Raw genomic sequence first — 27468 nt, forward strand, 5'->3', positions numbered from 1 at the left:
GATGTATTGAAATGCATGCTTGGAAGCAAATCGAATAAGTGAGAAATTTGTAAATTTATTAATCATTGTCCATTGATATATGTAAGTAATAAGGGATAGAGAAATAAGATATAAACTATTATCTTGACATCGTAATAAGGGATGAGAAATAAGATATAAGCTATTATCTTGACATCTCTCGTAACTGTTTCAGTGGAAACATTAATTAAAATTTATCATTAAAATTAAATATATTTATCAAATTATATAAATTGCATATATAATATATATAGAACACTTATTTGAATAAGGAGTAGTCATTTATTTAAAATGCAATATTCTTATATAAAATGTTGGATTTCAAACGTAAGTATGAAAAGCATGCTAATGTAATCCTTGCTTTGTGTGCATTTTGAAAAAAAAATGGAGGCATAAATTTATCCCACATCGAATATGAACAAAATATGGAAAAAGAGTTTAGCTATAAATGGGATTGGGAGTAGATTTTCAAATCCTCCCCCCTATTTAATGTGCTAGCGGGTCTTATTAGCTTGTCAGCCAAGGCATGTTAAAATTTTTATTTCGGTTAAATTTAAATAATCGACTAAAAACTGGTCGGTTAATTTGGTAACCAATTTTATATCGGTTCATTTTTGGTTTTATATATATGCAGATATATTTTTTGGTTAACCAACTTTTTGGTTCGGTTTTTAACCTAACCGACTGAATAACCCGTCCTTGGATGGGGTATATGTGATATGAATAACAATCGGGTTTAAAATTTTAATTTTAAGAATTTCATGGAATAATTTTTATTTTAATTGTTAAACTTTAAAAATTTATATATATCTTTAGATTCTTAATTTTTTTACTGTCGAAACCTCCATGAAAGATAGTAATACAGAATATTATTAAGTAGACTTTAAAAATCAGATATGTCTATAATAACCTTATCAAACAACTAAAAACATGAGATAAAATAAGTTGAAAATTAAAATAACATAGACACATGTTGATTAGAACAATTTTGGATCTTAGGGCATCCATAATATTGGACATAGAATTGCCCAATATCCGCCAACAACCCATTTTTCACCTACCACGGCAACATTTTAAATTTTAGCCCAAACACATACAATAGCGCCGATCCCAAAATCTGCCAACTTATTTCACCAATTTTCATACTCCATTTTGTTATTCTAAATGTCGATTTAGAAAACAAATGACATAGATTAAAATACCAATACGATAGAAGAATAAAGATATTTAAAGATAGAATAATGTAAGTATTTAAAGTAAATAAACACAATCTGGCAGAAAACGCTTGCAATAGTACCGTGGAACCCGCCGCTCGCATGGGCGAGTGCGCTAAGCGCTCCACCATTTTCCCACATGCAATAGAGCCCCAAAAACCGCAGCATGCGACCGGCCGGTTTCCAGGCTCTATTGTGGATACTCTTAAACTAAAACGGAGCAATCACACTTGAACAAAATATTCAAACATTAATTTTTGGAAATTTAATATGCATATGCATGCTATTAATAAAAAGAGTGAATTATATAAATGGTACATGATCTTTCAATTTCGCATATAAATGGTATCTGATCTTTATTTTATATCATTTGTGGTACCTATTAATCAAATTTTTGGTACTTAATGCAATTTTCTCCCTAAAATACCCTCTAAACAAATTCATTTTTCCATTTGTATCACAAAGGATATTTTGGGTATTGACAAAACTAGTACCAAATGTGATATTATTAATCAATATTAATATTATTATTTTGATGTTATAAATTAATAATTAATTTATTTTTAATATCATTTAAATATACTTAATCATAATTATAGTTATAATTATATTTAATTATTATAATAATATTATTGTTATAATAGTAAAAACTAGTAGTAATTAATAAATAATTACTATTATTTTATAATATTAAATTAATAACTAATCAATATAGTTTTAATCAAAATTTAAAATTGTGAATTGTATTTATAGTGATAAAGAGTTGAATATTTTTAGTTAGGTGTTTCACCGTAAAATGAGTATAAATAATTTAATTATAAATATTCAATTGATTCAATTACTCTAAATAATTAATTTAATTAGGTGTTTTGTTATTGATTTATATTATGAATGCAATTAGATGTATGTATAAAACACTAAAAAGAAAGAAGAAAAAAGAAAAAAGAGGAAACATAAACTAAGGAGAAAAAAGAAAGAAGAAATGAAGATAAATACTAAAAAGAAAGAAGAAAATGAATAAAAAAAGAAGAAGAATAAACTAAAGAGAAAAAAAGAAATAAGAAAGGAAGAAAAAAAGTCACATATTTGATTCAATTTAATTGAAATTTTCAAAAATATTCTCCATAACAAAAAAATCATATATTTGGTACCTAGAGTTATTTTTGTAATGGGGTACCAAATACGATATAAAATTAAGATCAGATACTATTTGTGTGCGAAAATGAAAGATCATGTACCATTTATATAATTCACTCTAATAAAAATTACCAGTACTACTATTCAACTTAAATATTTGTATTAAAAATATATTCAACATTTTCCATTACAATAAATTAATATTAAAATTCATGGCTTAGGGAGACGGAAGGATGGAGTTTATCAACATGTAGTTTACACTGATGGTAGGGAATATAAAGTATATGTCATAATTGATATATGGAGTAATTTATTATAGTTAACACAGTTAGGATGCATGACAAAGACCAAATGCATATTATTAGAGATATGCAAAATGATTTTTTACCAACCAAAATACTTCTTTGACATAGATTATCTACAATTTAAAAGTTTACAATATGCCTCATTATGTGTCAAACCTCGGTGTTGCACGGTTCAAGCAATTTCTTCACTCTATATTGATATTACCAACAAATCAAATAAATAGAGTAACAATAAAATCAAACGGGGGTCATAAATCAATTCTATAAAACAATAATTAAAATAATTTTAAATCAATACTTGAAAAACAACGTCACTTCAATTATTATAATTATTAAAAATATAATATAGAGTTCATTGCTTCAAAATATTACATCCATCAAGATAGAATTATAACATCATGAACCAATAACATTATTATTTATAAAAAACTTTTTTATAAATAATATTAATAATAAAATTATAAGTACCATCAACCTCGTATATAATATAGAGTTCATTGCTTCAAAATATTACATCCATCAAGATAGAATTATAACATCATGAACCAATAACATTATTATTTATAAAAAACTTTTTTATAAATAATATTAATAATAAAATTATAAGTACCATCAACCTCGTGGTGGCACATTTATATATTAAAAATATTCGATACTTTAAGTGTATTAATATGATTGATTTAGTGAATTTTAAGAAAGTTTATATAAGTTAAACCAATTCAAGAGTGCAAACCCAAATTGTTATTTTTATGGAACAGAACAAAATGACAGAAGCCATCTACTTTTATGGAAGTGAGAGAGTATTATTTTTAAAATTAAAATGAGTATATAAAAAAAAGTACTCTTATGACAAATTATTACTAGTCCGTAAATTAAGTAAATTCGGGCCGGGTTATACCGTGTGAGGATCCGACTAAAGCGATTTACGGGTCGGTACGGATCCAAATAGGGTGTCAGTATATTGAAAAAATGAAACGGCATTGCGCAATTGATATTTCGCATCTCCTTTTGCTGCAGTCGGTTCAGCTGAAACGGAACAGGTTAACTCTAATTTCCCCATTTTGTCGTCAAAACCCTAGGGCTATGCATCTCCGCATTTAGTCCATTCATGTTAGTTTTTTGTTTTAATCTAATCTCTGGATTACATCATTTAATTTTCTTAATCGTCGATGAAATGCGTGTTTTTCTTTGTATTTCATTTCTCGCACCATTCAATCGTTCCGAGTAAAGAGGAGAAATAATTTTACTCAGTTTCTTCGATTTAAACTATAGGTTGTTGTTGCTGGTTAATATTTGTATGTAATATGTTTAAGTGAAGTAACATGTTTTCCTGTTTATTTTGGTATTTCAGTAGGTTTCATGTTTATTATAACTTGCTGGTTCGTTTATTTGCATTTTCAGCTTTGGGGATAGTGAAGATGGATGACGATTTGGAGATTCAAAGGTTGAAAGAGGAAAGGCAAAAAATGGAGAAGGACCTTGCTGCACTCACTTCTCTAACCTTTGACACTGATCTCTATAGTTCAAACAAGTTTGAAGGCTATGAACAATCTATAGCTGTGAACGAGGACGATGATAATGCAGATCCAGCTGAGAATGAGATTGCTCGAAAGATGGCTTCATTTACTGCTCCAAAGCAATATTATAAGGAGACTCTGAGGTCTGGGGAGGAGGATGAGATGTCTGGGTTCAAGCAGCCAGGCAAGATTATTGACCGTGAAGATGATTATAGGAGGAGAAGGTTGAATAGGATTATATCCCCAGAGAGAAATGATCCTTTCCAGGACAAGACCCCTGGTCCTGAAGTGAGGACTTATGTTGATGTGATGAAGGAAGAAGCGCTGAAGCGTAAGGAAGAGGAGGTGAGGAGGGAGATAGCAAAAAGAAAGAAGGAAGAGGAGGAGAACAAGGAGAAGGAGAAAGATGTTGAGAAGCCAAAGAAGAGGAATAGATGGGATATGTCCCAAGATGAGAATGCTGGTGGTACAAAGAAATCTAAGGCAGCATCTGACTGGGATATGCCTGACTCAACTCCTGGAATTGGGAGGTGGGATGCAACACCGACTCCTGGGAGGATTGGGGATGCAACACCCTCGCTCTCTAGGAAAAATAGATGGGATGAGACTCCAACCCCTGGACGCCTTAATGATTCTGAATCAACTCCTGCTGGAGGTGTTACACCTGGAGCAACACCTGCAGGAATGGCTTGGGATGCCACACCTAAGCTGGGAGGGCTAGCCACTCCGACCCCAAAACGGCAGAGATCCAGGTGGGATGAGACTCCAGCCACTATGGGTAGTGCTACTCCTGGCGCAACACCTGCTGCGGCATATACCCCTGGTGTCACTCCTTTTGGGGCTGTTGACATGGCTACACCCACACCAAATGCTCTTATGCGAAGCGCGATGACTCCTGAACAATATAATCTCTTAAGGTGGGAGAAGGACATTGAGGAAAGGAATAGGCCACTGACTGATGAGGAGCTGGATTCAATGTTTCCAGAAGAAGGGTATAAGATTTTGGAACCCCCTGCCTCCTATGTTCCTATCAGAACCCCTGCTAGGAAACTTCTTGCTACACCGACTCCCATGGGAACACCTCTTTATAACATTCCAGAAGAGAATCGAGGACAGCAATTTGATGTTCCTAAAGAGTTGCCTGGTGGTTTGCCATTTATGAAACCAGAAGATTATCAGTACTTTGGCTCGCTGCTGAACGAAGAAAATGAAGAAGAGCTGTCTCCGGAAGAGCAGAAGGAGCGTAAGATCATGAAACTCTTGCTAAAAGTTAAAAATGGCACTCCTCCACAGAGGAAGACTGCTCTGAGACAGCTTACAGATAAGGCAAGGGAATTGGGTGCTGGGCCTCTGTTCAACCGTATTCTGCCACTGCTTATGCAGCCCACACTGGAAGATCAAGAGAGACACTTGCTGGTAAAAGTTATTGATAGGGTGCTCTACAAGTTAGATGAACTGGTTCGTCCATATGTCCACAAAATTTTAGTGGTTATTGAGCCTTTGTTGATTGATGAAGATTACTATGCTCGTGTAGAAGGTAGAGAAATCATCTCAAATCTGAGCAAGGCAGCTGGGTTGGCCACTATGATTGCTGCAATGCGTCCAGATATTGATAACATAGATGAGTATGTTAGAAACACCACTGCTAGAGCTTTTAGTGTCGTTGCCTCTGCCCTTGGGATTCCTGCTCTGTTGCCATTCTTGAAAGCTGTCTGTCAGAGTAAGAAGTCATGGCAAGCGCGGCACACTGGTATCAAGATTGTGCAGCAGATCGCTATTTTAATAGGCTGTGCAGTACTTCCTCACTTGAGATCCCTTGTTGAGATCATTGAGCATGGGCTTAATGATGAAAATCAGAAAGTCAGAACAATTACAGCTCTTTCTCTGGCTGCTCTTGCTGAGGCTGCTGCTCCATATGGTATTGAAAGCTTTGACTCTGTGTTGAAGCCTCTTTGGAAGGGTATAAGATCTCATCGTGGGAAAGTACTTGCAGCTTTCCTTAAGGCGATTGGTTTCATCATACCACTCATGGATGCTATATATGCTAGCTACTATACAAAGGAAGTCATGGTTATTCTGATTCGTGAATTCCAGTCTCCGGATGAAGAAATGAAGAAGATTGTGCTGAAAGTGGTGAAGCAATGTGTGAGTACGGAAGGTGTTGAGGCAGAATACATCAGAAATGATATCCTTCCTGAATTCTTCCGCAATTTTTGGGTCCGGAGGATGGCCTTGGATAGAAGAAATTATAAGCAACTTGTGGAGACGACGGTTGAGATAGCTAACAAAGTTGGGGTTGCTGATATAGTTGGAAGGATTGTTGAAGACCTGAAAGACGAAAGTGAGCCTTATAGAAGGATGGTAATGGAGACAATTGAGAAGGTGGTTGCCAACTTGGGGGCATCTGATATTGATGCTCGCTTGGAGGAGCTATTAATCGATGGTATTCTTTATGCATTCCAAGAACAAACTAGTGATGATGCCAATGTTATGCTCAACGGTTTCGGCGCTGTTGTGAACTCCCTTGGCCAGAGAGTGAAGCCATATCTTCCCCAAATATGCGGTACCATAAAATGGCGTCTTAACAATAAGAGTGCAAAAGTGAGACAACAAGCAGCAGATCTTATATCTAGGATTGCTGTGGTTATGAAACAGTGTGGAGAAGAACAACTGATGGGGCATCTTGGCGTCGTGTTGTACGAGTATCTGGGGGAGGAATATCCAGAGGTTTTGGGTTCAATATTGGGTGCTCTCAAGGCTATTGTCAATGTTATTGGTATGACTAAGATGACTCCACCTATCAAAGATTTGCTTCCTCGGCTGACTCCTATATTGAAGAATCGTCATGAGAAAGTCCAAGAAAACTGTATTGATCTCGTTGGAAGAATTGCTGATCGTGGTGCTGAATTTGTTCCTGCAAGGGAGTGGATGAGGATATGCTTCGAGCTCCTGGAGATGCTCAAAGCACACAAGAAGGGTATCCGCAGAGCAACAGTCAACACTTTCGGTTACATTGCTAAGGCCATTGGGCCGCAAGATGTTCTCGCAACATTGCTGAACAACCTCAAGGTTCAGGAACGTCAAAATCGTGTGTGCACGACTGTGGCCATAGCAATTGTTGCAGAAACATGCTCACCGTTCACGGTCCTTCCCGCATTGATGAACGAATACCGCGTCCCTGAGCTGAACGTGCAGAATGGTGTCTTGAAATCGCTGTCTTTCCTGTTTGAATACATCGGTGAAATGGGAAAAGACTACATATACGCAGTGACTCCCCTGCTGGAGGATGCACTCATGGACAGGGATCTAGTTCATCGGCAAACGGCAGCATCAGCTGTGAAGCACATGGCTCTTGGTGTTGCAGGCCTTGGATGCGAGGATGCTCTTGTCCACCTCATGAACTATGTATGGCCAAACATTTTTGAGACGTCGCCGCATGTGATAAATGCTGTCATGGAAGCTATCGAAGGCATGAGGGTGGCATTGGGTGCTGCCGTTGTGCTAAACTACTGTCTGCAGGGGCTGTTCCATCCAGCAAGGAAGGTTAGAGAAGTGTACTGGAAGATCTACAATTCGCTATACATCGGTGCTCAAGATGCGCTCGTTGCTTCGTATCCCGTACTCGAGGATGAGGACAGCAATGTATTCTCTAGGCCTGAACTGCATATGTTTGTCTGATGCTAGGTGACATAATATTACCAAGATTTGCCACTTTTCTTTTGATTATTACATGTATTTGAATGGTTAAAATTGTCTGCTCGCACATATTAGGATATGTGGAACTAGTTTGCTCGCATGAATGAATTGTTAGAATTATGTTCTGCAGTTTTTGAGGCAATGTGTTTAACTGGTTGATTGCTGCAGTTTGTGACGCAAGTCAGCACAGTAATAATATAGAGATCTATTTACATCATCAATTCATCATCTGAATTAACTCTGCAAGGTTGGGATCACAAAATCATTATCTTTCGCTCCATTCTGATGTTGAGGAACTTCTCTTTCTTCATCATCTTCTCTTTCTTCATCTTGGTCTTTCAGTTTCCTAGTATGACGAGAACCCAACAACATAATCACCAACATGAAGAACGAGAAGTTCATCAACATCAAAATGGAACACCACCTGTTAACGTCATCTTCTGCATCTCTCTAATGGGTCCCACTTTATTAGAGAAAAAAGAGTTTCTAAAATTAGAAACTTCATACTCCCACCGTCCCAAGATATTAGACCAACTTTCCTTTTTGGGATGTCCCAACATAATAGACTCATTTCCTTTTTTAGCAAAAAGCATCTATCTTATTTTATTCTCTACCTACTTTTTTATCTCTTCCCTCCCCTACTTTTTTCCTCTCTCATACTTTACTCTCTCCACTTTAACTATTTAAATATTAATTCCTTAAATCATGTGCCCAAAAGAAGTGAGTCTAATACTCCGGGACGGAGGGAGTATATTTTTTGGAACAAACTAAAAAGGAAAGAATGCATATTCTTATGAGACAAACACAATATTAAAAATGTATATAATCTAATTACTTTTAAAAAAAGAAATATACTACCATTCTAAAAAGTAACAAATTCCAAAAAAAAAAGATATACTCCATAAATATAGAAAGGTTAATTATTTCTAAAATAAAAAAAAAGTACAAAATGCATTCTAAAACATAAAGTATAATACCTCTCAAATCTCAATTACATTCTCCATTGGAGAATGGATTTTCATGAAAAGAAGACAAATATGGTAATTATAAGATTTTAAAGATACTTTTTTAAAATTGGAAAATGTATAATACCTTTTCAAATACCTTCCGCTTGAAGAATGATTTTTCATGAAAATAAGACAAATATGGTAGTTATAAGACTTTACCTCTCCATTTACCTCTTTCCTTGGGGATATTCTTAGAATTCAATTCCTTTTAAAAGGGTTTATTTACATTTTTGAAAAAATAAATAAAAAATATATCTTCTCAATTTATATCTTTCTCTTGGAGTTGTTCTTCTGAAATGTATATAGTCCGATTTATTAAAACTCTTTAAATGTTTTCGAATATTTATAAGAGTTTATATTTGGGTGTTGTTTCCTAAATGTTAAATAGAAAGTGAATACTTCCTCCCGTCCCCTAAAATTAGAAATTCGTTATAAAAGTTTTTAATTTTAGGAGACGAAGGGATTATATTTTTTGTTATCACCCGTTCCATAAAAATAAGGATATTTTACATTTTGATAACTTTATTTTTTCTAATAAGATAAGTTACATTCTCCCATAATAATACTATATATCTTTTATTTTATTGCATTAATTCTCGTGCCATTGTAAATATTTATATTTTGTGGGAGTGAAGGAGTAGACGAATAGTATATTAATGTAAGAAAACTTTTTTTTTTTTTTTTAAAAGGGCATGGATAAATTGAAAAGGAATATCACAAATCCCTTTTATTTTCGATATTCAGAAAAAGGCTTATCCATATTGGAGGAATGGCTCTCCTCTTCACTTCTCCCCTCTCCTACGTGTGTCTCACTTCACCCTCAACTTCCAGGATTTCTGCTAATCCTTGTAAGTATGATGCCATTAGATGCACTGATTTCGTTGAGTCGCGCCTTTACATTTTTATTTTATATAAGAATTGTTGAGTTTTTTTCTCCATATCTTTAATCGTTTTGTTACCGATTTGAAGAAAGACTGAGTTTTTGGTTAGGAAAGATGAAATACGTTTTGCTCGATTCCTTCTCTTGTATTTTTTGACTAGGAATTAACGAAAAATCTTGTTCTTTGATATGCTTTGAGCTGATTTTGGTTTTCACTGTATAGTTTGTGCTATTGTATCTATCTGCTTCTTTTAGATATTTTCACAAGCAGGTGGTCTGCATTTTGATTGTAGATTTCCGCTCCTTTGCAGATCATGCTCATCTTATCCTATCCTATAAATACATCAAAGTTATTGAACTCTGCTTATTATCAGTTGTATTTAATTTATTATTCTACTATTGTTGTGACAGTTTGCAGGTCATTCATAACATGTGATAAAATTCATAGGAATTTGCTGAGTTGATAATGCAAATGTTTTGTTACCAGGCACCAGGTTGACCCACAATGCCATTGCTATGCATCAAAGAGCCTTTGTGGGAGGCCGGATTCAAGCACCCTTTTTTCTCAACAACAGGGGTGCATTGATCGTTAAGGCCTCCTCTGATGTCGATGGAACAGAATCCACTGCCTCAGAGTCTCCCGTCCCTGCTTCAGGCGGGAAAGAGAAAAGCACTCCCGTTGAGAACCTCCCTTTGCAGTCAAAGGTTCAGGAAGTGGAGCAGCAGAGGATCAAGATGAAGCTGGCCAAGAAAATCAGGCTGAGGAGGAAGCGCCTCGTGAGGAAGCGACACCTGAGGAAGAAGGGACGATGGCCGCCTTCAAAGATGAAGAAGAACAAGAACGTTTGAACATCATTTCCCTTACTTTTTTTGTTATCAAAATTCACATTATGATTATTTCATCAACTACCAGTTTAGTTTTGGATGGACTATGATATTTTGAATCCAAGTTTTTCCCTCTCCTTAGAATGTACCCCAACCTTTGAATTCTTAACTTGAAAAGGAATCGATTTTGTTTTCTTGCAACATCAATTTAGGCTCATCCGATCATCATTTGAAACCAACACCAAAATCTTGACTTCAGCAACTAACTTCTCAAGATCCAGATCGTTTCATCAACCTACAATTACACTGTCAAATTAATGAGGATTGTATAAAGGAAATTCAAGTCTTGGTCTCAACTTGATTGGTCGGAACTGACACTGCAATAAAAGAAAGTTTGACTTTTTTTTAAATCTCTTTCTTAGTGATGTAGTGTGGGTATTAATTTGACATGTTTTTTTCTATTTAAGTTTAAAAAAGAACTGGTCTGAACTCACCAACTGGATCTTATTATTGTGAACTTTTGACTGACAATCAAAGCATGGTTATGATTGGTGAGCAATATTGTGTTTGACTAAAACCACTAACCTAAAATTGTGTTAGCAGAAATGTCACACTTACTTCCATAACCCAATGTGGTGGAGCCTATTTACTTGAATATTTTCAGTGGGAAAACTCCAAACTAGAAGGAAAACCCATAAAAGAAGAGCAAGAAGCTGCTTGTTAATTTCTACTATCATAGCTAATGGCCAAAACGCCCTTCAAATATAGTATCATATTGTAAATCTTCTTACAACTAAGAAACCACAATACAGAAAACTGCTCTACATTTTTACAGGATTCACCTTTTTACCAATATACAGTAGCTGGCAGATCAGCAAGAATTTGCTCTGCTGATCCTTTTTTTGGTGATCCGGTAAAGTTACTCGATAGTAAGTATAAGGTCGGGATTGGTTAAACCAATGTGTCGCCTCTGAGAATGTTGAACTTGCAAAGAGGGCACGTTGCATTGATGCGGAGCCACTTCGTGATGCATTTGTGGTGGAAATGGTGGTTGCAGGGAAGGGTGCAAAGCTCTGCTCCGTCTGCATACTTCAAAAGGCATATGCAGCATTCCTGCACGGTGAAGGAACACTTTCGATCAGATAGAATTGAGCTGATATATGAAGGTATGCAGCAATTTAAGTGACAAAAATATGTTCAAAGAGGTGATTAGCAGTCCATAATGTTGTAGTTAAAATAAAAAAAATCTTCGTACTATTTTATACTACTTGTAAGGAATAATCAAAATGACAATGCACCGAATAAGTTGAAGGTCAAGTAGTTTCTTTTACCTATTCGAAATTGAAGGGTGATACAAAAACTGGATATTTATGGCATCAGGATAATTTCATAATAATTTGAAGTTCCGGCTCATATCAAGTTAACTAGTACGATTATAATCCATCGCACAAACTAGACAGACAAAAGGTGATGAGAGGAGTACTTCATTCGCTTCCTCCTCACATGACGTTGATGCTACAACATATGAATATTCACAACGAAGCATAAAACCCATAAGGTAGATTTTAATATTTCCTATTTCCAAACTTCTAAGCATAACAAGAAAAACAATCTTCTTATGGGTGATTGGCTGTTGCATTTTAAGCATTCAAAGTTTGAGCGTAACTAACCAAGCTGCCGAACGAGGTTAGTACATAAAAAAGCGATAATAGATACTTACAGAATCCTCTGGATGAAGAACAAGCTCTGCCATGGAGATGCTATCGCCTTCCAGTGCAGTTAAATCAACCTCTTGTTTCTTTTCATTTTGAAATGCCCCTTCAGTATCCTGTGGCCTATATATATACTTGGGAAGAGACCTGATATCATTTTCAGAGGCTCCGTCTCCTATAGTCATTGCATAGGCGACTGTGGCTAAGATCGGGAAACAACAGAACATCAGAAGGAAAATGATGCACGCCATCGCAATGCAGAAGATCATGAAAAACACGTCGAAGGCTAGAAAAACCACTGACAACCTGCAATTTAGGGATCCCACTTTATTAGGGCTTTGGTGTCCATACTTCTTAATAGACAAAACTGGTATTATTAATTTAAAACTGTATTTCAAGACTTTGATACTTGAATGCATCAAAGTGTATAAGGAATTAATCATAGCATACCAGTAAAGACGAGGTGAATCTTGCAGAAGTGGCTGGCCTCCGATTACTATCCAATAAAATCCAAAAACCCACCAGACGGACGAAACAATAGTATTAACTGACTCCAACTTCTTGATGATGCTGAAAATTATAGAAAACAAAACGAGAAATTCATATATCCGACTCTTCATTAATTCAGTGATTTATATTAAATGGCAATAGGTAAGAAACTTATTATTGGGAACGGTTTCACTAATTACCACCTCGCATTGCAACTATATGTCACTAGTCATCAACCAATCATTTCTTCACAGAAACTTTGCTTGCCAAATACTGTTCTATTAACTTCATATATATCACATTGCGTACTATGACATTGAATTGTGAACATTCATATCCCTTTTCAGATTTGAAGGAATCTTCATTACCATTAAATATATATGATTGTCCCATTCAATAAAACCATTCATATGCATAAGTACAATAGAATAGATTCAACACCAGCAACTTTCTCCAGGTCTCATAAGTTATGTTGAGGTCATGAAAATCTTTTAATGACAAATCGACGTATAAAATATGGGTTTCATCTATTCCTTGCCTTGATTCCTACTTATTGAAGCACTGAGCCACACTTATAAGCACTAGTCAAATATATATCTGGTCTTTTATCCTCTTATCTGAAAAAAAACCCATCAAGGTTCTTACTTCTTACATAACATCAGTAAGAGAATGCCTGATGGGGTGTCATATGAGTTGTAAACAATAAGTAGCAAAGGCTAACCTATGGCATATAACAAACTACACAATTTGGTATCAAACCAATACCATAAAACCGGGGCCAATATCTAACCCCCTCGATTCTACTTTTATGATTACACAATTTACATGGATGAAAGCTATCATTGCTTCAGGATCTGACTAAAATAATCAACACAAATGGATATATTCTGAAAATGCAGCAAAGATTATTCAAAGCTCAACCTCATACCCCTCAAAACAATAATAGAGTACCAATCATATACAGATATATTAAATATTATAAGGAGCCCTTTAAATTAACAAAGTCAACACCTGCAATGCAATTTCCCCTAATATGCAATTTGCTAACTAGTAACATAGAAAACATAATTAATCACAAAACAAAACCCTCCAAAACCAACATGAATGAATCACAAATTCCCATGTCCAAACAGTCCATAAAGAAATGAAGATGAAGTTACCTATTGTGAGAGAAAGCTGAACACAACAAGCCTCTTGGAAAACAGCAGTCTTGGTGATCAAGACTTCGCCTTTGGTACTCATCCCACACAAACCCCACATGCAGAAGGCACTGCAGAGCGTAGCCAGAAAGCCACAACCTCAAAGGCGTGGAAGGGCGCTCTCGGAGGGTGACCAGCAGCACCAACACAGACACCACAACAAATGCCAAGTTCCATATCATGTCCAGAAACAGAAACGGCCTAGAATAGCCACAATCACCACCAGCATCCTCGCCATTGCTGTAAATTTCAGGTTCAACATCAATCAAGACTTGATTTTGATCGGAGTTGGCGGATGTTCTGGTAAAAGGGCGTGACAAGGAGGTGGCTATGGAAGTTCTTGCAAACCCCACATCGCTGCCGCCGAGTAAAACCCGCGGAAATTCTTGGTTCATCACTAGAGAGAGAGAGAGAGAGAGAGAGAGAGGAGAGCTATGGAGTAGGGGGGTGAAGACTGGTGGAGGAACCTATTGGGAAGGGGAGATGAAAATGGTTCAGTGTAGTTTGGTGGTGGGGTCCAGTGGGGGGCAGGTGAGCTTAGTCATACGACACAAATTGTTTGACTAAACGACAAGTAGACAACCTAAATAAATCCTCGTTCAACTGCAATGAAAATTGAGGGAAATAGATTTGAAGGGGGAAATCAAAAAGCCGATTTTCTTTGATATTTGTCTCTTATTTAGCACCATTTTCCTGAATATGAGATCCTTACATTAATTTGGTATATGCTTTTTGATAAAAGAAAAATAATGGGGAATCGTAATTGTGAAAAGGAGATGGATTTAATCGTGATTTGAAAAGGACACTATGCTGAAAATGTGACGAAATAGTGAAATTAGTTAAAAAGTGATTACTTTCTACCACAAGAAGAGAAAATGGAATGAGATGCCTTCGCAAGGTTAATGTTGTAAATTCAAGCACCTGTCGCCTTCTCCACAGTGTTCATAATAATATCAACAATCCACCCATTTTTTTAAAAATAATTTAACATGCTACTTTATAAATTATTTTGAGCAATTTACTTACTGAAAATGAGAATAAGAGGTTGTAGATTTTGGACAAAATAAATGTTTGCAGTAAAATTATTACTCACCAAATTAAGTTGGTTGGGCTTTTGACCCAAATATTTAGACCAAATCTAGCCCTTTTGGTTGGGCGTATCGCAAGTCTAGCCCTTAGGTTATTAATACTAGTAGTTCATCTCCTCTTTTATTTTGATGATTTTTATCTCGCCTGAAATCACTAAATATTTTAATTGTGAGAAATTTACTACTTTCTCTATTCCATTATAATAAAGTCATTTTTCCATTTTCGTACGTTCTATAGCAATAGAGTCATTTTTTTTGTAAAAAGTCTCGCTCTTACTTTTTCTTATTTCTTACTTTGTTCGCTCTACTTTTTTCTCTCACCTCCTTTTTATTTTTTTTATTTAATATATTATACATCTTTTATTAATATTCATGCTGGAAAGAAATGCTTCCATTCCAATGGAGGGAGTATAATTTAGTATTTTCATTGCTACATTCATATGATTGCAAAACTGACTATAGGTTTTCTTTAAGCGATCATTCATAGAAACTTTTAGCATGAGTTTGTAGGGATATAAGATATTTTGTTGGACTTATTAGATTGAAGCAAGGTTTGGCCGAATTTGTTGTATCCACCACATTTTATTTGATTTCTCAAATATTAATTTTTCTTGTAATACATTTCCATATCGGTGGCAAACTTGTACAGTGAGGATAGTAACATGCCAGCACATGTAAATATTGCTTCAATAACTGAGAAACCCACACTAAACTTATTAGTTTACATATTACCATTTAAACTTATTAACATTACACAATATTCAGACAGAACCATTCCTTTAGTAGGAAGATACATCAACAGAATTTGATCCCATGGTTCTGATAGGGTTGGAATTTATTAACAAGTCAATTGATGTCAATGAATGGGGAGAGACCACCACATCCATCTCCTCGCCCACTTCGTCCAGCTGACTCTTGATCGGGACGATCTGCAAACGAGAATAGAAGATGAAACACGATCGGAATTACTATGGGGAATGGGGTGTGCACGTTGTTACAGTGCAAAACACCCGGGCCGGGCCAAATGCACTATTCGGGCTGATTTTGACAACTCAGTGAGCTAGCTGAAGGAAGGAAGATATGTGATCCAAGTACCTTATTCGGAGTTTGGAATGAATTCTCATCCTTCGGGTTGCCAGATGTCAGTACGACCTTTGTCGACCCTGATGATTGCAGCGAGTTCACCTCCAACCCATCAACCGAAATCTGGAGCGTCGCGTTGTTGCTTCCGAAATTCACCACCTAAAAGAAGTATGTTAAACTTTTTGAATCTTTTACTACATAAAAAGCCAAGAATTTTAGCAGTTAAATTCAACAGTAACACCTTTATTCTCAGGTATTTCCTGCTGTCTGCATCTTTCCATGTTATAGCAGAAGCAATGAGAGAGCTTGCAGGATTGGATCGGAGGGAAGAATCAAGGAGGGTCGCCCCATTTGACTCCCGGAAGAAATGCTGCATCCAGTAGCTAGGAGTTCCATACACTTTGGAGGAGTCGAACACTATTGCATCCGGGTTCCACCTAATGCAAAATTGCAGCTTGCCATGAGACTCTAAAAGAAACTATGTGAGACAAGCGAATTAGAGTGAAAGAGCCAACACATACGTCCTGTCATTCGTGTTCACAAATAGAGGTGCGTAACTTGCCATCTCAACAGCATCACTGTAGAGGGAATGCGAAGCATTCATCAGAATTGAAATCACACAGCATGTGCGTTTTCAAATAGGACAAGATTAATACCAGTTCTTTTCAAGCCCGATGAGAAACCCCGCTTCAGCTATCGCTGCTATGAGACTACCCTTTCCAGCATCGTCTCCGGTGACAGCATACTCGCTCACAAAAGCCTGCACCATTTAATCACATCATCCAAGCATTAGCCTGCACCGAACTTGCAATGCTTGAAACTGGAAAATGCTGAAAGCATACCTTTGGACCACTTCGTGGTGCTTTATCGAACTTTTGAGCTGTTCCAAACACACTACTTGCACTGCTGTATATCTGTCAGCATGGAAATAGAGGATAAGTGATCGATACATTACATCCACATTGTACGAAAAAAGACAAATCCTTACATGATAATCGTAAAAATCAGCTGGATGATCCAACGGTTTGGAAGAACCATCACAGTTTGATATTATTTTGATGTCGGGATAAGTACGCTTTATTGCATTGTAGAACCTGAGGTAGTTCCCTGCATCATCAGAAAATAACAAGAAGCTCAACCTGCTATACTATCTTGAATTATAATTTTGGTTAATTATTTTATGCATGTTCTTTTGCTCCATTGAAGGATAGATGAACAATGGGAGTCAAGAATTATTTTTAGTACCAAGGTAATACTTCTTTCCACAATCCTCATTCCCCACTGCAACGTATTTAAGGTCAAAGGGTTCCGGATGCCCCAATGCTGCTCGAACTGAACCCCATTTTGAATGAGCATCGCCTCGTGCAAACTCAAGACCATCTAATATTTCCTGCAGTCGCATAAAGAACATATTTAACCATGAAACAACATGCTAATGCAGATCTCCAAACCTAAGAAGCAGTCAACCTTGTAAGCATGAAAATTCCGAAATTTCCTAACAACGTCTACTAACAATGTTTTAGCAAGAAGAAAAAGAATCCATCTACTTTTGAGACAGAAATTCGACTGACTAGATCCCAAGAAGCTGGTCAATGTTATACCTACTATATAATTTCCTTACAGAAAACATTACTATTTCCTTAACAAGCAGTGGATTAAAAAACATAGTTCGAGACAGTACTTGTATGAAAGGGAAGACGCTGGAAGTCTCGACTTCATCATTGTGGCTGACTCCTGAAAGCCATATGAGCAGAGGAGTTTTGAGTTAAATCGGCAACAAATATAGAGATTTAATTATGTAGTATAAACTGTACCATTGTTGAACACCCATATCGGTGCTGTACCCAAATCCTCCGCTAGCTTCATGATAGTTGTATTAAATGGACAAAAAAGGCATCGAGATAGAGTGAACATGAGTACTGATTCGTGTATACTAAGCTGCAAATACAATGAAATTATAAATCTTACCTGGAGGAATTCAAAATGACCAAGCCCATCGTCAGTCCAATAATGCCAGACATCACCAAAATGCCCTGGCCGCTCCTCCCATGGCCCGATAGTTTCCTTCCAGCGGAATGCGTTTCTTAACCAATCACCTTCAACAAAACAACCACCTGACACCGTAGATAGATATTGTACCCAAGGTGAGGCACCACACAACAACATAGTACAGTATAGTTGTAGAGAATTTCTTATGGAAACTCTGAACAAAAAATTAACACAAAAAGAGTGGATCTGCATTCTGCACTATAATCAGCTGCTGGTGTTCAGTGGCCAACGTCTGTCTAAGCTAGTGGAGTGGAGTGGAGTGTTTCCCCGTAACAAGATAGCTATGGCCACGGTCATATAAATTAAATGACCACCTATATAGTAAATCTTATAGAACTTGATATTGGTAACAATAATACAAATCAGATTAATCTTTGCATCAAGAAGATTGAAAAAAGAAAAAAAAAATATTGGCTGTACCTGGGAATCTCATAAACCCCGGTTTCAAATCTTTCAGCATCGCAAACAGATCATTGCGAAAACCATGTCCCTGTGTTAAGAAGTAGCTTTTTAATCAAGGTCACAGTAACACACATTTTTCACCATGATTAAATGATTGGGCTTGAGATTTGGATGCTCACATAAGAGCCCATTATTCAAGGGGCATAATGGCGTGAAATTTAGCACTGGGTATGCATATACCTTGTATGTATCTGTGGGCATCAATGATACTTGATCAAACCATATGACACCTTTCCTGGTTGTTGTCAGTTGAAGTCTAGCGTTTGCATCACTTCCTTTCGCTTGTAAAGTAGCTTCCATCTTAGTCCAGTTTGAAACGTCAGAAGCTCTGCAACACCATGTACAACTCGAGGCTTAATAGAAGAAAAATTAGATAGATTATCAAAACTTAGACATCTGGGAACTAAATAAGGTACAAGCCACTGATTCTTACACAATGCTAGTAGATGCCAGCGTCTGCAATCCAGTGGATCCAGTCAGTGACACAGACAAATTAATGGACCCAGATGAACGAACATAGAACACCAATTTATATGTCTTCCCTTGTTCAACATTCTGCAAAACAAAATAAGTAATGCAAAAGTCAGCTAAAAGTACGCGTGAAACTAATCTTCACTCAGATTAATTCTGGTTGCAAGTTTTTAGTGCATGGTACTTTATATAGATGTTCAAAACATCGTAGAGAAACAACGTCAACTGTTAAACAGTAGTCACTCATGTATGTATCTTTGTCAAGATAGTTCGTAAATCATGTCATTACCATAAATTATACTCCCTCCGTCCCTCTGAAGATGACCCACTTTCCTTTTTGGTTTGTTACAACTAAGATGACCCATTACTAAAATTGAAAACACTTTTATCTCTACTTTATTCCCTTTCTCTTAATTTATTCTCACCACTAAACACATATAATAAAGTTTCATAACCAAAGGAAGGGGTCATCTTCCTTAGGACGGAGGGAGTATCTATTTATTACTGAGGCCTCTACAGTTCTAAAGAGAATGAGTTATACTTATACCATTCCCCAAAAGCCAGGGTTGTATATGCCGACTCCTCCAGCTGGACAAGCTTTGGAACCTTCACCACAAAGCACCTCCATCCGTAATGCAATTTTATTTCGCTCAAAGCATGACGAACGGTCTGTTGACACAATCACAGATGATTCGTTCCCAATGAAAGACCATGGATCAATATTCGAAGGCACATTAGGTCCCCCAGCTTCAAAACCTGCAGTTACTTGCATAAGTCTCCACAGGCTAGTTTCAATCTAAGAGACAATAATTTCTAAATCTATGGCATTGTTATTATTTTGTTATTTACTAGTAGTATTTTGGTAATGAAATTAAAAATCAAAATTCCTCATAAAATCAAAATTGTTGTAGCATTATTATCAACACATGCAGAAGAAAGTATTCTTCCACCGACCTCTGTTGCTGACAAGCTCGGCCCATAATCCTCCAGCACCAGCATGATTAATCTCCTGCAGACACCTCAAAGAATTTCATTAGCTCAATATAATTGGCAACATGGCTAAGGCTTCATGTGTCGTTTTAATAAAAAAAATATATTTTCTGCTTTTTAGCTGGAATACTAAATTGAGAAAACAGTTGGAATGACTAAGATACTCTTCTGATGCAAGATGTGATTGATGCTGATGAGATAGCTGTAGATAAAAAACCTCAAGGGTGCTGATCAAACTCACCTCAAAAAATATACCAAACAAGGTTTTTGGTATCTTTTTTGCTGATTTTTCAGATGCGTTTACATAAAGAGCAACAGGCTGGTCTGCTTCAATCCCATCAGCAGAAGATTGGTGAAAGTAAAACGCACTCAACGCAATGAAAATCAAGAAGACAATTCTGGGCCACGTTGTAATTGCACCCATCTCTTCTGCAACGGATCCAGTGTATGTTTGGGCTACTTCATGAAAGATGAATGCTAATTCAGTTTTCTCATATCATTTAAGAGGAGAGGAAGAAAGAGGAGCCAAACCAATCGACAGAAGCAAAGAACCATGTATAGTCGTGGAAAAAGTTCTCTTTCATAACAACTTAATCTTAGCTATATCACAACAGGAGTAAATTTAGCTTCAAACTTTACTGTTGAAGATATTAACTTGTAGAAATTACTACCATTTATGACATAAATAATTATCTTTGGTTTCTCTCTTCATTTTGTGTTTTTGGAATTTAATGTGATTTTATTTAGACATTGACATGAACACAAAGCATCCAAAGAAGTCCATGGACCAAAATATCGTCTGAAATCAGAAAGCCAGTTTGTTTAACAAGAGTTTTCATACATATTAGTGTGATCTTCCATGCCACATTCTAGAAATAATCCATATATGAAAAGTTACACTTAGCAACAGAAACAAAGAAGTGATAAGCTAAAATTGGCTAAACTGCATACTTCAAAAAGGACATGCAACAATCATTTTCAGCAATTTATAATCATAAATTGGGTTTTCTATCACTGCCATTTCATTTGCAGTCCGAAAAGAAACATGTTTAAATAAGAAATATAGTATTAGTCAGGTTTGAAATTCGGTGGTCACTCTACCTCGGCCAGAGGCTCTTCTCTTCCTTCTTGATTTCAAAGTCAATGGTTTTGCCTAAAATAGCAAAAAAAAATCCAACAGCAGAATGTGCCCTGCGCAATACCACCATTTAAGGAAAATAAAGAAAACAATCTTCCTCTATAAATTATCCATTTCTATCAAGAATTCCATAAATAGAAGAAAAGCTGGATTTAAGATTGACATCAAACGAGAAAGGATTGTAAAGAAAAGGAATAAGTAGTTAGTAAAGACTGAAACTTTATTTAGTAAAGCTGAGATTTCCCTATTTTATCAAGGTAATTTTACCTGGAAATGGTCAAGCAGGTAAGAGGGTGTTGCGCCGAGACGTGTGACTGTGTGAGAGAGTAGAAGAGATGTCGATGATGATGAGAGGGAGAGAGGGGGAGGGTTGCAGTTATATATAGCAACTCTTACTGAATGGATGGATGTTTGTGAATTGTGATTACCTTTAATCACTTTAATGGCGTTGAAATTTGTTGCCAAAAACACACTCAGTGTGTGTCTTTTTTCTTGCTTGAAGACACAAAAATTATGAGTGCGCAACTCCAGATTTTGATCTTGCCTTTGGCTTAACGAAACTAGTTGCCTTCCCTTAAGATTGGCCTTTCTTGCAAATGTGCATTTGTTTTTTGACAAATTCAGGATTACTAGCAATCATCTACTCCTCATTAACTAAAGTAGTTACTTAGAATTTGTCATTATCCTATATTAATGGTCTTAATTTCTATCAATTCATAATTCCTATTTTAAGTTTTCAGTACTCTTTTCATCAATAAATACTAGGAGTACTACTATATAGTATATACTACAGGTCTACAATCATCAATTAAGATGGACTTAATTCAGTTTAAACTAAAAACATTGCCTACTGGATTATAAATATATACCAATCTCGGGTCATTCAACTTTTTTCTATTTAAATTTAAACAAATTGATAAAATAATACTTTGAAAATTATTTTATTTAATGTCAATTCGATGAATCTGATAATAAGTTTTAAGGTGATAGCATAATACAATTGTTACACGTGCTTCACACATCATGATAAAAGAAATGGAAAATATGTGAGTTTGTCTCTTAGAATTTTAATGAAAATATCCAATAGGGATAGCGAGAAAATACTTATCTCTTCAATATTCGTTTAAAATATCACAAGAAAATTTTAACCCCAGAAACCCCAATCAAAGTCAATATACTTCCTTGACTACTATCCCTAAAATTGTTCATGCGTGACCTTCCCATGTAGTGGAATGTCAGTGATTGTCGTGGCGAGAACAGGGGGTAATGATTTTTAGAAATGTAGTGACCAGTGGCGGACATATATAATATGTAGGGCTTTGGGGGGATCCATGAAACCCCAATAATTTCAAATTTTACTATATACTACATTTTATAGTCATGAAATTTGTGCTAATTTATCGGCCTTAGTGGTTATCCGCTAGGCCCAGCAGCCTCTGGGATTGTGTTCAATTTCCCACAAGCTCAGTTTTTTCTTTTATTATTTCAATTTGTTTTTACATAGTATATTAGTACTCATTAACTAACCTATCTCAAAATTTATCCATAATTGATAATCAATTTTTATTTATGTTATTTATTGTGATGGTTTTTTTTTCTACAACTACAAATAAAAAATTTCAGATTTTATACTTCATTAATTAACTTATTCAAAAAATTTATAAATAATTGAATTATAAACTACAATATGTCTCAAAACGGTAAATATAGATATTTGCATATTTATTTATTTTTTACATTATTATGTTATATTGTAACGAGGTCTGCTTATTATGTCAATTCCAGTTAATCGGTTATAGATTTTGGCTGATCCTATTACCGAAATCAAACCCGAATCTTAATCGATTCCTACACTAACTTGTCGGTTGATAACTGACCGATTAGTGTAGGAATCAAAATATCCAAAATCGAGTAGTAATACTAATATTCAATAACAAAACTTAAAATTTCAATAAATTAATATATAATATCAAATAATTCACACCTAAAAACCTAAAAAATCAATAGAAATTAGGAATAAATCCAAGGACGGTTAAAATTTTCAATTACATGGAAATATCATTAATCTTCGATTAAAAATTTGTAATTGTGAATTTCAATATATTACATTATATTATATTGGAGAATCAATTGTATATAATATTGGATTAATTGAGTTTGTTTACGACAATAAAGATTAGTTGTTTTGTAGGACTTTATTGTATCATTTTTACCTTTAAATGACAATTCATTTGATACAATTGACTACTACCTATGCTACCCACATTTTTCTTTTTTTCCTCATCCAAAACTTACTATATATATTTTAAGTAAGAATTATTGTACTCTCTCCGTCCCAAGGAAGATGACCCCTTCCTTGGGTGGCACAAGATTTTATGCGGTTATATTTTGTGTGTGAAGAGGAGAGAGTAAAGTAAGAGAGATAGAATAAAGTAGAGATAAAAGTGTTTCCATTTTAAGTAATAAGTCATCTTGATTGGGACAAACCGAAAAGAAAAGTGGGTCATCTTCAATGGGACGGAGGGAGTATTTACTTAATATATTAGAGCTAATTAACTATTTTCTTATTAAGTGTCCTCTTATTACACTTAAAATACTAATTTCATTACATTAATTACTCAATCTTTAATTTATGACCCAAAAAGAAAAGTGTAAGTAGCACGAGACGGACTACGGAGGGGGTATTTATTTTCAAAAATAATTTTTTTTAAAATAACAATATATATTTTGCTATGGTTTTGACATAAATCAAGAGTGTGCACTAGCAATAATTTACACAAGGTATAATAATTACTTATGTTTTCTATATATAGGATTTTGATTGATTTTATTTTTAATTTATTAGTTAAGTTTCTCAAATGATTTTCAACTAAGGGTTCAAATTCAGTATAATTGAACTACTAAGAGTTCCTATTAATTTTTAGATGTAATATAAAAATTTTAAAAAATCTAATTAATCATATATTCTAATAATGGATTTTTTGTTTATTATGAATTGCATAATAGTTCGTGTCTCAATTATTTTTTGAACCATTCAAGATTTCAATTAATCTCCAACCATCAATTTTTTAATAATAATATATTTTCTATATATACTTTTAATATTTGAAAATCTTTTCTCAAAAAATTTGATTTAGTATATAAAATAATTGTATAGTACAATGTTTACAATTATTTTATTTGTAAGTTGTTTAAATATTAATGTTAAATATAATACTTTAAACTATTTCATTTGTAAGTGAATCTATATACATAATCAACAATTATAAAATTTTAATATCATAAAGATATATATGTATAGGGATGTGATCAGGTCCACAATAAAATCCCTTCAAAAATTAAAGCAAATCTCAGCTATTGGATCATGTGATGTAACCGTTAGATTAATGTCACGTGTCATCTAAAAATGTAGATTGTATAGTCTAATAATGTAGTTCGGCTAATAATGTAACGCGCTTTTAGTCTAATAATGTAGATTGTGCAGTCTAATAATGTAGCCCAGTTAAGACTGTAACGTTTTTAGTGTAATAATGTAGCTCGGATATTATGATCACAATCATCTAATCTAAGGATCCAAGGACTAAAATTTGCTTTGATTTTAGATAGAATTTGTCTTATGGATCATAGTCCGTCCCTATTATATATATTAAACAATTAAATAACAAAATATAAAAGAATAAATAAAAAGTTTACAAAAAAACCGAATAGAAATCTGACATAAGAAACGAAAGTGAGCTACATAGACAAAGTTGAATGTTTCCAAGACGATATGATGACTTACTCTTTTACATGTAATTATTTGTGGACAAAGGGTAATAGTCTTAGAAAATTGTTACTTTTAAGTTGAATTAATTCCAAGTAAATTAGTATTAAATATAATAATTTTTTATTAATATTTTATTTTTATAGCTGACCACGACCAATTAGCATCACTTTTTTCAAATAGTCTATTGAATGCAAAGTTGAAATATTCTAGATTTGTACCGCCATATTTTTTCAATAGTGAGTTTTTTGGGATGAGGGGAAAAACACGAACATGATATTCAGTAAAGTTAAAATCCAATAGCAATTTCATCCCAATAAAATTTTTACAATTACCTAAAATTATGTAATATTTTTGTTAAAATGCTAAAACAAGACAAAATTGAATATCTCTCTTTATAAAATAATTTTCTATGGAATACGCCCAGAAATAATTTTCACGGTAAATCTATGTAATATTGTAATGTGTTCCATTTTCAAAGGATATGTTTATTCTATCATTCCTTGCCACGCTTGTAAGACTTCGATAACGAAGTAAGCAAATTTTCTACAAATAGCTTTTTCTTCTTCATGAAAACTACTAGTATTATTCTTTAAGTTAATTTTAAAAATAATATGTCGAAGGTATTATGATTTCGGTGACCATAGTGATACGCTGTAATAAAATGTTTACCAATTATTCATATTCACTACGCATTGTTTATTATACCGACTCACCGATATTTGTTAAGGAAATGCATTTTTAAATAAATAAATTGGGCATATGAAGTAAAAATGGGAAATGAGGCAATTAATCCTTGAGCATATTGTTGCAAGAGACCATTCTAATTCATATTTTACGGTAAGCAATCTATATTGGTCCCTACTTTTGTGTTAGAATATCTTTTTGGTGACGGCAGCGGATCCAGAAAAAAAATAGACAGGAAAGAATTTAATATTTGAAATATTAATTTAATTTCATATTTAAATTTTAAATGTAATTAAATATAATTATTATTATAAAATAAAATAATATTAATATTCAAGTAGCACTAGCTCCTTGTGGACTGGCTTACAAAAATAAAAAGAAACATTGTAAATGTTTAACAATTCCAAAATCATTGCAAGTATTACGCAATTTGATAGTATATAAATTAGAAATTATTTGAATCTCATAAAATATGGATTACTTCCACTGTCCCTAGAAATAAAAAACTTTTGAAATGACATGAGTTTTAATACAAAATTGGTCAAATAAAAGAGATAGAAAGAAAATTGTATTTCATGGAAAATGAGTCACATCTCATTAGAGAGAAAGAAATTTCCTCAAATAGAAAATTTTTATTTTTAGAGGACAAATTAAAAAAAAAAAAAAGAGTTTCTAATTTTAAAGAACGAAGGGAGTATTAAATATTAATTTTGGTACATAAAGAATAAGATACTATATAAATCACAAATAATAAGTACTTTAGGACTAATAAAACAAGCACAGTATAAAAAATGATTTAACTAAAAAATAAATATAACAAAACAATATATGCAAACTATTAAAAGTTTAGATTTCAAAAAGTATTTAAAGGAATGGAAAAAATATTTCCGTATTCAGAATTGAACCATATACCACATCATTAAAAGCCTAAAAACTAAACCATAGGACTACTGAATTTAATATGACATGCATTGAAAACAAATACAACTTCATGTTTATACTCCACAGAGAGGGGGCAGACATGCTAATTTTGGCTCGACTCTAAGAAACATTTAGGTTTTCGAACAGTCGGTAGGAGGCGGTGGACCCCTCCCGCCTTCTGACATTGTTTGGTGATTATGTGATCATGGTTATTTACAACATTAGCAACGCAAAGGGACGCATCACATTTCGAGGGGACGAGGCGGAGCAGAACGCGTTGAAAGCGTCCTGCCCCCAAGTATGCCACGCATTCAAGGGACAAAGAGGGTTGTCCCTTTCCCCCTCGACCAATCAGAGGTCATTTATTGCTCTGTTTATTTTTTTAAAAAAATATTAAAATATGTAAATACTTTAGTTCAAAATTTACCAACTATTCAAAATATATCCATTATAAAACAACTTTCTACATAATTACTTTTTTATTTTTAATATCTTTCTAAATTTATTTATAAACACATTGTTTATATCATTTTATTCACACCAAAGAATCACTCTTATCCTCAAAATAAAATCACTCTATCTTGGAAGAAGGTTAAGCACATAGGCAAGTTCGAGTTCGACTTCAAAATGAATAAAACACAACTGTTGGAGAAATTTTGAACTAGTGACGATGATCAATCCACTCCTGCGAGTGAGGGAGTGATGAGCCCATAGCCACGTTTGAAATTGGCCCGCCTAGTTGTGCTTTGTTCATTATGAAGACGAACTCGAACTCAACTCTATACCACCAACACACTTGTCTATGTACTTAACCTTT

General features: G+C 34.5%; 4 protein-coding genes across 5 annotated transcripts; 2 read left to right on the forward strand and 2 right to left on the reverse strand.

Moving 5' to 3' along the window:
• The first annotated feature begins 3656 nt into the window (after positions 1 to 3656).
• LOC125187807 (splicing factor 3B subunit 1-like) lies at positions 3657 to 8016 on the forward strand. Its single transcript, XM_048084450.1, has 2 exons — positions 3657 to 3714; positions 4076 to 8016. The coding sequence occupies exon 2, from the start codon at positions 4093 to 4095 to the stop codon at positions 7867 to 7869; it is 3777 nt and encodes a 1258-aa protein (XP_047940407.1). The 5' UTR covers positions 3657 to 3714; positions 4076 to 4092; the 3' UTR covers positions 7870 to 8016.
• Positions 8017 to 9599: 1583 nt separating this feature from the next.
• On the forward strand, positions 9600 to 10806 carry LOC125186908 (50S ribosomal protein 5, chloroplastic). Its single transcript, XM_048083395.1, has 2 exons — positions 9600 to 9742; positions 10262 to 10806. The coding sequence occupies exons 1-2, from the start codon at positions 9664 to 9666 to the stop codon at positions 10621 to 10623; spliced, it is 441 nt and encodes a 146-aa protein (XP_047939352.1). The 5' UTR covers positions 9600 to 9663; the 3' UTR covers positions 10624 to 10806.
• Positions 10807 to 11294: 488 nt separating this feature from the next.
• LOC125187255 (E3 ubiquitin-protein ligase At4g11680-like) lies at positions 11295 to 14529 on the reverse strand. Its single transcript, XM_048083810.1, has 4 exons — positions 13961 to 14529; positions 12762 to 12881; positions 12320 to 12617; positions 11295 to 11712 (listed from the first exon to the last, which is right to left on the reverse strand). The coding sequence occupies exons 1-4, from the start codon at positions 14392 to 14394 to the stop codon at positions 11551 to 11553; spliced, it is 1014 nt and encodes a 337-aa protein (XP_047939767.1). The 5' UTR covers positions 14395 to 14529; the 3' UTR covers positions 11295 to 11550.
• A 1231-nt stretch (positions 14530 to 15760) lies between these two features.
• On the reverse strand, positions 15761 to 21828 carry LOC125189196 (alpha-L-arabinofuranosidase 1-like). 2 transcript variants are annotated; one of them, XM_048086463.1, is made up of 19 exons: positions 21548 to 21828; positions 21244 to 21333; positions 20384 to 20598; positions 20107 to 20161; positions 19700 to 19908; positions 19115 to 19236; positions 18862 to 19009; positions 18640 to 18709; positions 18139 to 18284; positions 17985 to 18030; positions 17852 to 17904; positions 17416 to 17560; positions 17159 to 17277; positions 17013 to 17084; positions 16827 to 16930; positions 16692 to 16748; positions 16412 to 16607; positions 16183 to 16329; positions 15761 to 16016 (listed from the first exon to the last, which is right to left on the reverse strand). In XM_048086463.1, the coding sequence occupies exons 3-19, from the start codon at positions 20564 to 20566 to the stop codon at positions 15867 to 15869; spliced, it is 2022 nt and encodes a 673-aa protein (XP_047942420.1). In that variant the 5' UTR covers positions 20567 to 20598; positions 21244 to 21333; positions 21548 to 21828; the 3' UTR covers positions 15761 to 15866. The 2 variants fall into 2 exon arrangements, with proteins under 2 accessions (XP_047942420.1, XP_047942419.1); XM_048086462.1 differs by having other exon boundaries at positions 20384 to 20601.
• Between the last annotated feature and the right edge of the window lie 5640 nt (positions 21829 to 27468).

The sequence above is a fragment of the Salvia hispanica genome, chromosome 5 (assembly GCF_023119035.1).
Source record: "Salvia hispanica cultivar TCC Black 2014 chromosome 5, UniMelb_Shisp_WGS_1.0, whole genome shotgun sequence".
Classification (NCBI taxonomy): domain Eukaryota; kingdom Viridiplantae; phylum Streptophyta; class Magnoliopsida; order Lamiales; family Lamiaceae; genus Salvia; species Salvia hispanica.